Here is a 16,417-nt window from a genome sequence, read left to right on the forward strand (position 1 = left end):
AAGCCTAACTTCAGGCATTAACTAATTCAGATTCTGGTCTTATTAAAACAGCATGAGAAGGAAAAACCAGCCAGACAACTCCCTAAGACTATTGTAATGTAAATTAAATCTAGCACTGTAAACACCTGAGGGCTGATTCTAGTAAAACAAACACCAAAAAGAAAAGGGGGGGGGGGGGGGGAAGAAGAGGAAAGAAGCTAAAATTAGTAAATTGCACTTTTTTTCTAAAAAAAGGTGATTTTATTGTGTTTTAATATACAGCTTTAATATGTTAGGGTAATCATACAAGATTTCTCTTGTGTTCAATTTACATTACAATAGAGATGTGAGCTAAAATCTTTTGGTTTAATGTACAAAAGGAATCCAATGTTGTCCACTAGCAGCTTTGAACTTGGCAAGAAAGGTTCTAAAGACTTTAAGTGCAGTAACAACCATACAGGATACAAAATGAATATAAGGACTTTTCACCAAGGTATATAAACATTTGAAAACAAATGGTGCCTGCTCCACGGGGCAGACAACTAGCAAATTAAAAAAAGTCACTGACCAATGTTCCAGGGAAGGAGGAGCATCACCCTCTGTAACAGTTCTTATAAAATGGACTAAGAATATCTGTATCATAGAATCTGTACTGATCAGAAAAGAAAGGTCTGAAAAGAAACAGTAGGCAAGGAAATGAACAATCAAAAAAATGACATAGTAATATAAAATATTTCCATCACTATTTAAATGCCAAATTAATCAAGCAATAGTAAAAAAAAAAATAATCCAAAACAAAACAAAAAACCAAAAAAACAAAGCTCTTCTGTTTAAAATAACAGCACTGTTTTTGATTATTTTCAAAGATTTTTTTTATGAACACACTATATACTTGTTTCTTTCATACAGAGCAATGTGTCCATTTGGTCTGCCACTTCAATGAAGCTGATAAACAACCAACCCATCACATCTCACCTTAGACACATTTTAACCCTTTTCTCCCCTTTTCTTTGCTACTCTGGTGCCTTCTCATCTCAAGTTAAATACTTTTCTTCCTTTTCTTCATACAGTGCAGAGTATATGGGCTTAGGATATGGAGATTTTCCTCTACTCCAGTTCACTGTCTGGTTCTGAGTTCAGTGGTGTGCAGTAGTTTGGCTTGTCTGAAGGCACATACCCAGGGAGACACAAACACTTGTAGGACCCTTCCGTGTTAATGCATTTGGCATTCTTGCAGAGAGACATCCTATTGTTCAGCTCATTGCACTCATTCACATCTGCAAAAAGGAGACATCAAAAGACACATGTACTTAAGTCTGGTGTGAAACTAATACTCATTTAGTTCCAGCGTTGTCAGGACTAGAACAATCTGCACAAATGCCCTGAGAACTTTGTTTTCAGTTCTGATTGGGGGGAATTAGGCTGGGCCAGAAGTTCTAAAAGATGAATTGGGAAGAGGTGGAAGCTATCATAGGAAATCAAGAGAGTATTAAAGGGCCCTAAACTGTTAGATTACCAAATCTACATTCAGCTTAGCTGCACAATAAAATTATGTAACCATTTCTAGGTGTTTATGTGATGACTGGAAAGTGATTTTAAGAAAGAAGCTTGAAATTCTTAGCATAACATCTGTATTTCACCAACTGAATACTTTAGGAGCTGCTGGTGCTGTCAACCAAATAGTTGTGAAGGGCAAACTACCTGCACTCAACATCACCCAGCTTTGGCCTGACAAACACAGCAGCTATATCTTTTCTTACTAAGGAGGCCAGCTTGCCATAAACTCCTGAAGATTGTAAGGCACATAGACAGCTTCCCATTACAGAGCTGGGAGATTTCAGCTGTGTGTCACAAAGCACAGTGCTAAACAAGGTCAGTGCAGACCTCAAACTGAAATAATCACACTATTTGTATTTGGCTTCTACACTGAGGAGTGGTTGTTTTGCTTCATCTTCTCACTGACATTTGCTGTTCCCATGTTCAGTTGTTTTAATAGAAAATGTCTTGGTTAGTAAACGTGCAGATTTACTAGTTTGAGAGTGAGAGGAATAGTTGAGTCTGTTGACTGTTGAAATCTGTGAAAATCAAAACTTCATCAGCTGGTCATCAGCATATTTAGGCAATCACTCTGAATCCACTCTGAAAATCCACTCCTAAAATCACTCTTCTGCTCTGGATCCAATTCCACCCTCCTAGCTTACTAAAGCCTTTGAAAAACATTTGTTTTGTACATTAAAGTCTTGATAATAAGTTTAAGCTTCATTCCACAAACGTGTGTCTGTTCACTTCTACTCTCTTAACTGAACACAGCTGCAATGACCAAGACACACTGAGAAACACCAACATATTTTGTAACAATAATTCCTGGCCTTTGCAGTAAATAAAACAAAGCTTGGGTCTTGAATACAATTCAGGAACCCCTTTGTTTGAGGCTTCCTAAGGTCAAGTGACTGAGTAAACTGACAGACTACCAGGAAGTAACAGGTGATAAGCTATCCTCACCAACACAAGTCATTTTGGCCATGTCCAGGTGATAACCATCAAAGCAGTCACAGGTGTAGCCTTCCTGGACTCTTACACATCGGCCATTTTCACATCCATTCAGAATACCACATTCCTCTGCTTGTAGCTCCTCAAAGCTGTTCAGAAAACCTGGGAGGAGAAAGAATTGCAAACAAGTAGGTTACAAAGCTATTGAATCAGTATACCCAAATATATAGTGAAAGTCTGAAATTCTTTCAGTAGTTTACTGGAATGTGACTTGACTTTGCAGAAAATAGGTCAGCTTTAGCAGAGCTGAACCATCTGGAATTTTAAATATACCAGAAAAGTGTTGTGATAAGTCTCAAGATGGAAACTGAATAACTTGGTTAACTCTGAAATTTTATTTGGGTTAAAAACCTGTGATTTTTTTTTTTTTTTTTTTTTTTTTTTTTTGTAGAAAGGAAACTCCATAATTTCATTGTTTATTTTTTAAAGGGTATGTCAGTGTTTTCTAAATATCACCTTTTATTTCAATGGCTATGTGTATCAGCCTTTAAGGAAACAAGTGGTCGTGCAATTTGGGATAAAAGTTTCTTAAAATGGGATTGTAGAAAAATAAGGTGTGTGTGTGTGTGGAGTAAGAGATGCATTATAATTTATCCAGAAGAAAACATATTAAAAAAAAAAATCAATCCCAGCTGCCATAAGGAAAATAAGAAGAAATCAGAGACTGCTTTCCTGTTGTGGTTTTTTGTTAACAACCTTTTGGCTTGTGCTTCAGTGACTGGTGCCAGTACAAATACCTATAATCTACCAATTCCTCCTTGTCATAATTCTAGATGGTGAGCAGTCAAGAGCTCAAAGAGTTGAGCTTTTTTTTTTCACCTCTTATACAAAGAGTTGTCTTTGTGTTCAGTGGTTTGTATAATGCTTTTGGTGCTCCCTGCCTTAGGGTTTTTGTGACAGTTATGCTTTTATATATACAGAAGGATTTATACTTCCAAAATTATTTTTCATTTTTACATGTTCAGAGATTGTTTCTAGGACTGAACTACTGTAAGTTCTAGGTTTTTTTCACTAGCTTTCTGCTCATGGAGCAGTGATGTAACAGGACTGCAGATGGCAGCCCATCACATCAAACAGACCTCTGTGGAAAAAGCTGAGAGTGTTTGAGTCATAAGTTTAATAGAACAATGAATATACAGAGGGGAAATTGGAGCTGGAGTGGAACAGAGTAGGATATATCTCCCCATGTGTCCTCTAAGAGGTAGTGGCTCCACCAACAAGCCACCAACTTATTGAAAAGCTGTTTACTTATTCATATTGCAACAGCTGTGATACATACATTTGCCTAAGCTACCTAGGAATTTTAATTTTCCCCTTTGTTAGTTTTTTTTTTTTTTTCCCTCTTGTCTTTTCTTATTTACTCCATCCTGTCTTGGTCCTTGAGGCCTCTTTTCTACTGATCTGCTTTTGCCTGTCCTATTCTGCCCTTTCCATACCTTCCTCCATTTAAGTTCCATACTGCCATTTTCCACCTCCCCATGTCTTTGATTACAAATATTGTTCCTATCCTGGATTTTCTAGCATGGTGGGCTTCTTAGTAAGGATCAAGCTGGTCAGTAATGTACTGAGTAGATTCTGAAGACACTGAACACATAATGTAAAGTAAGTACTTGCTGACAGATGTCACATCTCAAGAACATACATACTACACAGGATGCATACAAGTGCACATTAAATGGGGAACATTGCAGCCTTCTTCATGAGCCTTGTAAATCACTTCCCAGTGCAACAGTACTGAGGATATTGAGCACTATCATGATGTAGGTAACCAAGTTTCATTACTTACTAGAATCCTCTGGCAGAGCTTGCAGAGAGCTCAGGAGAGACCTTTAAAGTAAAGACCTTTTCCAATTTAGAAAACAGTGTCAAGAAAGGAAAAGGTGTCCATACACATACATTTTTTATATAAAAAAAGACATAATTTATTAGACATATGGATTATATGTAGGCATATATGCATGTACATGAACATATGTACACACATATATACATTTTTTTCTCTCCCTCTCTCATAAATACATTATGTTATAATTCTAACTAGCTAAAACATGTATCGCTCACAGCAAGTTCCACTTCACAAAATATACTCTAGTTCAAAACAGCTTGATGGGACTTGTATTGTAATTCTGAGGTATGTATTTGCTTCTGTAGAAACTGCACAATGACAAATATTACACTGAAGCACATGGCCCTGCCATGTGAGGGGATATATTGCTGTTCCTCACAGAGCCTGCTGCAGGATTATGATCTTGAAGTCTCTGATGCCCTAAAACAGATGCCCCATCTGATTCAGTGATGGGATGGGAGCAAGAGCCATGAGCCCTTAAGCCTCTGTCCCTAAGAGGTTGGAACTAGATTGTCTTTAAAGTCCCTTCCCACTGAAGCCATTCTATGAAATGGTCTCAGCTGTGGATTCAAAACTTTCCACAGTTTATCATTTTTATTTACCACTGAATTATATACCTTGTATATACCTTGAAGAGCATAGTAGCAACTTGCAGGCCACATACATGTAAAGCACGAGAAGTTACCAGCTCCTTCTGATACTTCCACTTTTCTTCTCTGAAACTGTGATAAAATATTCTGTACAGGGTGCCTGATTTTGAGGAAGATGCTGAAATCTGTAAGCATTTCTCTCCTGTAAATTTTGACAATGAGCCAGGCAAGCCCCAACATAAAGGGTCCTGATATTCCTCAAGTACAACTGCGATGCTGTGTCCAATCCCTCACACCCTGCTTGGCAGGCCATAGCATCCAGCCTGAAGTCCATACATATGTGTACTCTCTGATCACACTGTGCTCTACATTTTCTCTGTTGAGCAAGAATGACTTACTTACATGCTCTCATTTCACCCATACAAGCTCTGCTGGGAAATCATGGAAAGATGAAGAGGTTTTTTTTCTTTTAAATTAAACACACTCTGGAGAAATCTGTCTCATGCTCCAAAGGAAAATCAATTTGTGAGAAGGAAAACTGGCAAGCCTTTTGACCTTAAGCTGTAAAACTGTTGGTAAACACAAATTTAGTGCACTTGGCACAAACCGTTTCACTAGATTTAAAATTAATTGTACTCTGATCCCAACTGGACTCTCATACAAACCTGGCTCTTGAATTGGAACACCTGACTGAAAGCTAGTGTCATAGGAATAAGTAAAGCACAAATAGGCCACACTACCCAGGAGCAAAGAGCAGAATGAAACTGGCTACAGGGAAGAAAAAAACCGAAGTAAAAATCTCATTTCAATTCTTTTCCATAGCAGAGAATCTTGCTTACGGTCTTCGACAAAGTAGGGGTTGGTTTCTGGGGTGTAGTGCTCCTCCAAGTCAACCAAAGCATCCTGCCCATACGGCCGCCGAGATCCTGGAACGGGAATGTTGCACAGCTGGGCGTAATCCTCTGAGGGGGAAAGAAAATGAGAAATAAAAGTAAACACACTCGTAACACAGGCTGCATTACATTAGTCCCAGCGAGCTGTGGTTCAGATTTGCTGGAAATAAACTTATCTTCCTAGAAACACCATAAATCTGCAGAAAAGAAAATTTCCAGAAAGCATTCTCTCTTCAAGAAGGATGTCATTAAAATGTTAATGAGCCAAATGTATACTATTTAGTCATAACAGGGATAACACCAGGGATAGATTTGAGTCAACAACTGTACAAAAAGTTATAGGTCAGGTTCTTCTGCTCTGCATGGGAAGCAGGAGCTGAGGGATGCTGTGTATCCCACTGCTGTTGCACTTCTCTCCAGGGCTATCTCTGTTTATACTCCTCATTCTGTGGAACAAAGGCTACCCCAGACCATCATGGCTGCTAGCAAAAGCCTCCCCAAAGCAAGTAAATTGGGGCAGGTACAGCCAATATTGCTGGGACTATCAGCCAACCTGCAGAAATCAGATTCTAAAATAGCCCACACTTATTTACAAACTGTATTTTCAACCCACAGGCTTAAAATTGTGAGTGCTGTTCAAAGTCTCTTTAGCTGTGAACCTCAAAGAGCATGGGGAAACACACAGGAGAAATAGTTACATCTGATTTTGTACCTCGCTCTAAAAGCTAGAATGCATAAGTTGAGACCAAAGCAACTCTTCATCTGAGGTGTCAGAGTCCATGTTTGAAATGCTTATGCAGAGTTTGACTCTCTTATAAATCAAATAAAAAATGTGTCAACTGTTTCTATTACCCTTTACTAAAAGACATACAATACAATTTGTTTGAAAATGGAAATATTGTTTAGACACAGCAACCAGGTGCTCCTTTACTGTTGCTACAGCCTATTTAGCATCTGGTTCTGTGAAGATTGCCTGGTGTTCTGAGAATCAGGCAGAGAAAGGACAGGAAAGAAAAACCACCAAAAGAGAGGGAGGAAAAAAAGCCCTAAGCAGATACAAAATCCAAGAATTGCAGATGGTTGCAGAGCCAGAAACCTCATGCTGTGTAGAACTGTCCCAGACAGCAAATAGTTGGATAAGTCCAGACTGCCTCTAGACAGTACAAAACACAGCTCTACTTGCTGTCCAGCACTGTAATTTTATTTTTACAGGTAGTATCTCCTCCACCTGGAACGATTTTACTTTGTACTGAAAACTCAAAGTATTCAAAATGTCTGTTTGAATTCTGTGGTCAACAACTTGGCCCTCTGAGAGCACAAGACAGAGCAGCACAGGCAGAGCTTGTCTGTGCACACCCAGAGCTGCCATGGCTGCCAGTCCAAGTCTGCAGCGTGAACTCCCCAGAGAACTTACCAATCACTGTAAATCCCACCACATTCTGCTGCAAGAGCAAAGTGATTTTCTTTGAGGTATGTCCTCCAGAATATATTTATATACAGTAATAATTTCAAACACCACTTTCCTCTCCCGGAGAACAAAGTACACTACCCAAGAGCAACATCCCAGAGCACAGGAAACAAAGCCAGCATGGCAAAATAAACAACATATAGCAAAAGCTACTTGCATCCCTGACTGTACAGCTTCCCACTGAGATACTGTGATAAAGTATATAGTTTTAGGAGTTGAATAGGACCACAGACACCCCATTTTTCTTCCCTACGTCTAACCCCAGATTTAACATCCATGCTTGGGGACAGGTTATCATCTCAGAGTGACCCCTTCATTCGTTTGTACACACAGGAAAGTTACGCAGAGTAGTAAAAACACTTTCTCATAGATGCCCACAAATGTTCTTGGCAATGGAAATCTGTGTTCTACCACAAAATACTAATTCATCTGGCTTGTGTGGAGGAAACCACCATATAAAAACAGCCAGTGAAAGGCAAAGGGACAAGACAAGCAGCTCTCAGAGATTACTGCTTCTTCCACATGAATGTGATCTGATGGGAAGGACTGAGCAGAACCTGGACACTGGCTTTCCAGACTACTCTGTGCTAATTTTGCCATTAGTGATACTGGTCATATAAGCAATGTTTAGTTCTGAAGGAAGCAGTTGGAACTTCTGAAAATCCATGGAGATGGAGCTCTCATGTACACGAGAGTTGCGTAGTTTGACAATTGTGCAAGACTATTTTATATTTCATGTCTGCCAGTGCAAAGTTGTTCAACATCTAAAGAATTAAGAAATGTTGACAATAGAAACTTGTTTCCTGCCTGACTGGTCCCTCAAAAATCAAGTTCTGAATGTCTGTATTTTTAGGTCTTATAACTATAATACTCTCTTAACACTGTATGTTCTATTTAGCTGTCCAAGTAATGTAGACTAAATCTCTTGTCTTTTACAATGTGTTGAGTCTGTCACTAGGTGCTCGGGTAATAAACCCAAGAGAAGCAACAGCAACTCAGCTAAGAAACAAACAGTAGAAATTCAGGACCAAAACCAAAGATAAGTTATCTATTCTACCTTTCTCAGCTTGTCCTTTTCTTCTTCTTTTTCTTTTTTTTTCTTTTTTTTTTATTTTTTTTTTTTCCCAGGGAAGAAAAGGGTGGGCAGCGAAGAGAGTAGAAAGACTGAAAGGTATACAGGGGGCCACATTTTTGAAGGGTTATGAGAATGGTGTTTTGAAATAAGGTAGACTTGAGACTTGGATCCCTGACAGAAATGAACCCATCAGAGTGCTCCTGTGGAGGATAGAACAAGTTACAGCAATGACACTTTCTGTTGTCTTAAACTTTTCCCCTTGCTATGTTATGTTCCTACAGTTCAATTTAAAAATAATGTATTTTGGGTCACTGTCATGTGTGCAGGTCACAGTTTTCCAGGGGAGGGAATTAAATGAACAGAGTGCTGTAAGATTTGTGGGTGAAAGCATGACTGGTGCACAGAAACTTGCAGGCAAGTATTCAAATGGGAGAACAGCATGACATTGCCTAGGGAGGTGACAACAGGAGACTGAGATCAAGAAGGTGGTAAGCAGGCAGATTCCAAGAGAGAATGTGTAACTACCCCAGAATGACAGAAACATTTTAGCTGTCACAAAAATTAATGCTCACTTTGAAAAGAATCTTTCAAGTAAAGTTGAAAGAAAATATTCTATAATTCACAATTAATGAAGAAACTTTTTTCTATATGGGCTTATTTTTTCTACTCACTCATCTCTTGGCTGCAATCAGGGACAATACAACTACAGTTCAAGAAAAAAAAACCACTTTTGTTTTTAACACAGTTTAGTCTACACTGGTCCACATGTTTCTAAGTTTTTCTCATAACTCGCAAATGAAGCATAGAGACAGCTTCTTGCATAACTTAGGGTGGCTATTATAAAAGGAAGCTGATGTATGCTTCCAAAAATGTAAAGGATATTTTTAAAGTCAGATGTATTGCATATTAAACAAGTGTTAGGGGATTACATCTAGACACACATGTGCACTGGCACAGATGTTAGCTGTAATTGGTAATGAAAGCTCAGCTGACAGAGAGAACACAATATAAATTGGATGGACCCATTGGCTTTCAGTTGCTTGTTAGTAAAATGTTAGCTGTGCAAATGTGTATCTTATTTGCATATATAGTTGTAACTGAGCAAGCCCTTGTGAGACTTACTTGTACCCAGAGGCCTAAAAATCCTAATGTCAGAAACATTATTCCATATTTCATGTATTTAAAGCAAAATATTATATAAAAAGCTTTTCCTGACACAACCATACCACAGCCAGTTCAGCTTCTGCCTGAAAAAAAGCTTTATTTCTGTTCCAGCTCCTCAGAATTGTCACCATCACATACACAAAAGAAACCAAGACTAAGAAACCAAACTAGATCCTTCCAATTATTTAAGAATGCAACAGTTTCACCAAAGGTTGTGGACATCAGTCTAAATTAGTTGAGTTTATGCTGTTTCAGGAGATTGCATCACATGTGAAGCAAAGCTAAAGGTATTTCTGCTCTGCATTTAGATTGTGTAATTTCACAATTTTGGTAACTTCAATTGATTTTGCCCATGGATAGAAGCTAAAGTTTGCAGTGAACAGCATTCATATCTATCCTACAACTTAAGAAAAAGGCAAGGTTATTTTTCATTAGTTAAGAAGGATGTTCATATCCTCTCATGGCCACACTCTAAATGAAATCCCTGAAAAAGATTCACAGTGGATGTAAATCTCTTGCTAAACTGAAAATAATTACCAAATTGATTGTCTCTAAACTTTTTGGTAGCGATCTTTTGTTCCTCTACTAATGCTGCTTAAGTTTCCTAAAATTATCTTCCCTCTCCTCTTGCTCCAAATAAATAGCTAAAAGTTGTAGTAAAAGTCATGTTGTTTCTGACACAGTTTTGCACATGGCATTCTGATTTCTTGCTGATTTCCATGTACACCTGGAATGTGAGGTTTCATGAGCCAAAGCTACTCTGCATGTCTCTCCTAACCTTCAGGAAAAGCACTGAAACTCTTCATCAACAGAAATTAAATCAGCCAAAAATCTGCACAACCGAACAGAACAATTTGAATATTCGAGGCCCAATCACTGCAGTATTTTAAGCCCAGAGGATATAATCCATTTGACCAGGGCCCTTACCACAAGAGGAGGCACAATGCCATCCTAAATGGAAAGATGAGCAATGATCTACAGAAAAGAATCCAGTGTCTCCCTGCTGATCTTGACCATCCCAAAAGAGGACAGATGAAAACTCATCCTTTATACACATTGGTTTTCCCTGTACTTCCAGATCTTCATGAGTGACAATAGCCAGAACTTAAAGGGAACACGATGTTCTCATAATATGGAAGCTCAGCCCAGAACTAACTCATAATGTTTACAAAGGATACACAGAGTTCCTTTGCAACAAATATGCAATCCAAACAATCTGTTCTGCCAAAAATGGGCAGAACTCAACTCCATGTAGGCATCTCTGAGGGTCTGCATCTGAATTAGTTGCTCATTGTCCATTTTAATCTATGGAAAGGCATAACCACTTCCAGGACAGCATCTCATTGTAAAGCACATGTCCAGAACAGGTCAGGGGAATATATTACTCAGGGTGCTGATTTATCTTTCCTGATAGAAGGAAAAATTGGCAGGACAAACACTAATGTGGGTTTCTGTATAAAAAACACAATATGAAATTGTGCAAGAGAAATCCTACGTTATAAACACCCAAGGTGATTCACATTACCCACTACTCTCAGTGCTCTCCTAGAACGGGCTTTGCAAATGCTAAGGTGGAGGTTAGGAGAAACTACAAATACAATTTGAACAGGAGTTCTTCATGTGACTTCTAATCCCATAGAAATCTGAAACATCTACTGACTGGAGATCCACCATTGTCTTTTCTGCAGATCTTCTAAACATTGAGTGGCTCCATGAAACCCCACAAAGTAATAGAATTTAAAACTTAAGAGTAGAAAAAGTGTTTCAGAGGATACACAAATAAGCAGGCTGATAAACTGAATGCTGGTCCCTTTTACAGTTGCCTAAGAATGTGTTCATGACATTATCTCAGCATTCACACCAATAAAAAAGTCTGAGTTACAGATGTAGTAATGTACCCCCACTCTCAATACTCACTAAAACATCTGCTAAAGCTGCTGAGTTCCACACCTACTTCGCCCTGTTTTTTTGTATGCAAGCTTCTCCAGGCAGCCAGCAACAGAAGAGAAAGTACCCTCCTTAATTGCCTGACATCTCTTTGGTTCAAGGGCTCCTAATACCGCCTTACCAGCATCTTAAGGTGTTACTGAAGCAAAGCTGGTACTGCACTACAATAGCCTCAAAACTATCATTTTGCAAATACAAAAATAGGCTCTCTCTGTAAATTAAATGCTGACCCCCCAGCACACCACATTACCGAACGTTTTCTAGCTGTTAATTCTATCTCCTCTCTTCAAATTTCCTGTAACCATACACCTTGCCTAAAATCCATCCCAGTCCCCTAAGAGTCTCACAGGAGCTTCTGGAGTGTCAGAATATTTATAGCTCAGGTTCTACAAGTTCAGGTTAACTTGAGCTATTTATGGCCTTATCTTAGATTTCAGATCTTTTCAGTTTGGGCCAATTGCTCTGTTTTCTGCCATGGAGGCTTTGACCCAGCTGCTAAACCTATTGGTGCCTGTCCTACTACCAGTTACCAGTCCATGGACTCTGGATGGAGAGAGCTGGGCTGTTAGGCACTAACAGCAAATTGACCAAGGAAGAAGAACTTCCAAAGGCAGATCATCCAACATGTATTTTTTTGGGTAGGTGCAATGAAGAAAGGATGTTTTGCTGTTGTTTTCTAAACCAAAAAGTATCTAATTTTCCTCAACTGGTCAATTTCTACAGATTGCCAATGACAAACCTCAAGTAATACAGAAGTTTTCAAAGAAAAATTACTAAATTGTTATTACTGTTCTTTGGGCAAATACAGACTAATGACATGGTGAGCTCAGAGAGAATATATTTTGTTGTTGGATGAAATCTGTGAAAGTCTTTATCTGCAATATGATGACATCATAGGATAATAAAATAATTGAAAACAATGTCTTTACACCCCTTGTTTGCATGAGCCAGATGTACTCGACCACAGCACTTCAGCCCATGTTTGCAGTATTTTGATCAGGACTTTGAACTAATATTTTGAGTTTGTTCCTCAATGTTGTCATCAAAATACTTATCAGTCTTACTGTTAAGATGTTGCTGTTGATATTTGTTGCAATAACAAAAAACACTACTTATTTTTGTCTCATTCTCTGAATGTTTGGAGTAACTTCAGTGGGTTTTTTTAAAAATTAAGCACTGATTAGTAGTTTTTAGAAACAGTAGCAACCATGTAAGTTCTGTTTTCAGGCTGATTTAAGATTCTTTTTGCTTAATATGGATAAATTCTTATAAAAGTGCTGTATCTTCCCACTGGTTTTATTCTGGATCCTACTTGAACAGGATATTTCAGTCTTGTAATGAAAAATGGAAGCACTTTAAAGACAAGCTGGGTTACAAAAGCTAGAGGTTATTTTAAATAAAGCATTAATATCTTTAGAAGGGACTTGCAATAGTATAATTTATGGTGGTAGGCCTGTATTTCCTTCTTTCTGAGGGTAGTGATTAGATCTTCAAATACAATGGGACACAAGGTAAGAGGAAGCCACAAATCTATGCTATGACCCATTTCATGGTGCAAGTCTTGTGGTGATAATGCTTTTCACATCACCAGGTCTTCTTTAACATGTGTTACAAATCTTCAGAAAGCCCTTAACTGGGCAAACAAGCAAACACCTTCGAGCAGTAAACCCAGCCAACACAATACCTAAGTACTCAAAAATGGAGAAATTTCAGGTTCCCCAGCCAGGACTTGAACCTGTGACCTGATGGCCTGGAGGTGTGAAAGCAGTCTCTTGAGCCAATGATATCACTTGAAGTGCTACAGACTGAAGCCATGTCAAATGAATCATTTATTCAGTTCAGTCAGCTTTAAATTTTTCTTGGTAAACGTTCCTGAACACAGAGAAAGGCTTCCAGGTTTCTGTGTGGGTGAGTGCACGTGTGTGTGAGGACAGATGAGCACACACCATCTCCAGTAAGAAATGAGAGCTTGTATGTTTGTTCTGACATAATAAACATTCAATATGCTTTTAGTTTTAACTATGTTCCAATCTATAGGCATAATTTGAAGTATTTTGGATAAAGTATGCCTCGGTTTCAGTTAAAGCAGATACTACTCAATGCACATGAAACATCACATAAAAGTTATCTTGTGTCTGAAGGGAGAAAGATTTTATTATCCAACATAATACTTTTCAGCTTTGACAAAGGATCATCCAATGTTCAGGATGTTATCCATTGGGAACCTCCATGTAATTTTTAAAATTAATTTATCAATTTTCTTCATAGAGCTAGTGGGGATTTTCACCTCATTGTTGGCATAGGATTGAAGCTCCAGGATCCTGTGTTCCTAATGATCAAAATGCATCCAACATTTTCAAACTGAAATAGTTAAATGTTTTTAAACTCGTATCAGCACTTTTGTTTAAATTAAAAGCTTCTGGGAATCCTCCATGATTGAGCTCTAGAGGAGTGTCTTAGAATTTGCAGCCTTTGTTCTGCAGCTATGTTTGGAATTTTTCATCTTCCCTTGTGAGGCAGGTTCTCTTTGCCTGACCATGTTGGTGGTCCTTCCCTCTTTCTTTTCAGATTTATCTTGCTTTAAATGTAACTAGCTAGAAATCTCCAGAAGTAAATCTTGCACTAAATTTAACTCTAACAGGAATAGCTTTTTTTTGCTCTCTCACGATTGCATGCTTGCATGACACACTCTCACCATGTGATGAACTTTGTACAAAGAAAAACTCCTTTAATCTGCTCAATCTTTCCACTTGAAGAGTTCCAGGTCATAGCAATGATTCTTGCCATTAGCTGTTGCACTGTATTTATCTTGCATTTCTTTCCATTGCATTTGTTATTCTAGCAGGTATAGTAATTTGATGTCCTCATATAAGATTTGTTCTGACAAAGACATTTCAAAGATTTCCATATCTTATAAATCAAGCTGCTGTCATGCCCTGTTTTTCTTCTTCAGTCTCTTCCTGGGGTAAGCATCAACCAGCAGTTACTCCAGCCAACATCATCAAAATCAAATGCTTTTTTTTCAATTGCTGCATTTCCAAAGCAAACTCAAACAAGTAAAGATATCTAAGAACAGGTTCAGGGACCTTTCAAGTAAATTATGAAAGCATACAACCCAAGCAGACAGAAACAACCACATTAATGCTTCACTAAGCTTCTCTGTATAGTTTTTTAATTCCTGGGTTTTTGCTACAAGTAAAACATGTATTGCTTTAGCCACAACATTACCATTAGAGTAACACAGGCCCAAGTAAAAATCCAGGAATGTTCACAATAAAATGCTTTACCAGTGCAGGATGGTATTCCTACATGGAAAGATGTGTCACTGAAAGACTCATTTATAGTAAGAAATCTGCATCCAAACTAGACCTTGGAACAGTTTATACAGGAGAAGGAAGAAGTTAGTATCATTCCAGGACTGATTTATCTCAGGCACAGCACGACATATACCTATGCTGCTTCCACTGGCCCCTTCTCCAGTCCCCAGAAAGAAATGTGTGCATCAATGACATTTCTCTGTATCCATTCACCTTTTGTAGGCACTACAAATAGCACCTTCTACCTGAAATATCATGGAAGAGTATCTGATTTCCAAACATGTAAACAACATATAGGCTTTTAAAAATACTAGTCAGCTTTTTTTTTTAACACTAAATTATATTCACTGGAAATTTTTCAGTCCCTACTGGTAACTTATTTCCCTTAACTTGAGCTAGGGGTTTTTTGTTCTTTCTTACGTTACTGGTGCAGGTACAAGTGCAAGGTACAAATGCTTTAGTAGCATCATTAAAATGATGAAACATTTCAGATTTCATTCTAGAAGCAATGTGTGCATCTCCTTACCCGAGTCCTTCATGGGACACAGCGCGCACTGCATGCCCCAGGCTTCCCCGTACAGGCAGCAGCACTCCGTGTACGTCGTCTGCTTCCCAACCAGGGGCCGACTGCAGACAAAATCATCACTTAGGTGCTGCCAGCAAAGGTCCTGGTAGACCTCAGCTTCTTCAGTTTGTTCTGATGGAGAAGACAGGATTAGGTCATAATCACAGCATGGTTGTTTAAATAAGACACTGGTTTGATTTATGAATTTAGATTAGAAAAACGACTTAGCTTTACAGAGTTTGCTGAATACAGATTTGACTTTAGAAGTCATGACCTTTTTAAGTGCCTGAGGTGGCTCATCCCTTGAAAAATCTTAAAAGGTTCTGAGTTGTCACATTAGGCCGATTTAAAAGCACATTGTGTTGGATACCCAAAACCCAAATCTTTCTAAATCACAGTCACTGCTGAATACTTAACACAGATTCAGCTCGGCTCCCATGGAAGTTAACAAAGCTTGACAAAAGCCAGCATTGGGAGTGAGGTGACTGTTTGGGGAAATCCATCCACACAATGGATCTTAAAAAGTTGTTATTTTGCTTTTCTTATGTTGCAGTCAATGGCATCTGAAAGAACTTTTACAACTAGGGCAGAGCCGAACAAAAATTTTACATGGGCTCCCTGGGAGACTGGACAAATACTTGGAAGAGAGAGTCCCATTAACTAAACAGACAAACTACATCAGTCTCAGGAAATCCCCTGAGCTGAAAATAGCTGGAGGCTGAGAGAGTGCTGGGGAGGGTGAAGAGAAGTATTGTTTATCTGCCCTCCTGGTCCCTAATCATCCACTTACAGCTATTGTTAGAGACAGAACGCTGCTGTGAACTACTGTCACATTCTTATGAACATTAACAAAAATCTGTATTTTTGTCAGGGCTGGAGTATTTCAGAGGCATAATAGTTTTGACACAGATCTCAGAAGAAACCATTCCCGGTCCCAGCAAGTTCTGATCACTGCTGATCGGAAGGAGAGGACTTGTAAACTTAATCTTCCACTTGGAATGTAAAAACCTCAGGACAATTGTT

General features: G+C 38.6%; 1 protein-coding gene across 11 annotated transcripts in view; it reads right to left on the minus strand.

The window, feature by feature from the left end:
* Positions 1-217: 217 nt before the first annotated feature.
* The window catches only part of LTBP1 (latent transforming growth factor beta binding protein 1), a 182,091-nt gene continuing 165,891 nt past the window's right edge, over positions 218-16,417 (minus strand). For all 11 annotated transcript variants that reach the window (XM_056488103.1, XM_056488100.1, XM_056488099.1 and 8 more), the window contains 4 exons: positions 15,356-15,526; positions 5,805-5,927; positions 2,482-2,631; positions 218-1,256 (listed from right to left, as the gene is read on the minus strand). In XM_056488103.1, coding sequence (XP_056344078.1) covers positions 1,087-1,256; positions 2,482-2,631; positions 5,805-5,927; positions 15,356-15,526 — 614 coding nt within the window. In that variant the 3' untranslated portion in view covers positions 218-1,086. The remainder of the gene's footprint in view (positions 1,257-2,481; positions 2,632-5,804; positions 5,928-15,355; positions 15,527-16,417) is intronic.

The sequence above is a fragment of the Oenanthe melanoleuca genome, chromosome 3 (assembly GCF_029582105.1).
Source record: "Oenanthe melanoleuca isolate GR-GAL-2019-014 chromosome 3, OMel1.0, whole genome shotgun sequence".
In the NCBI taxonomy this organism is placed as follows: domain Eukaryota; kingdom Metazoa; phylum Chordata; class Aves; order Passeriformes; family Muscicapidae; genus Oenanthe; species Oenanthe melanoleuca.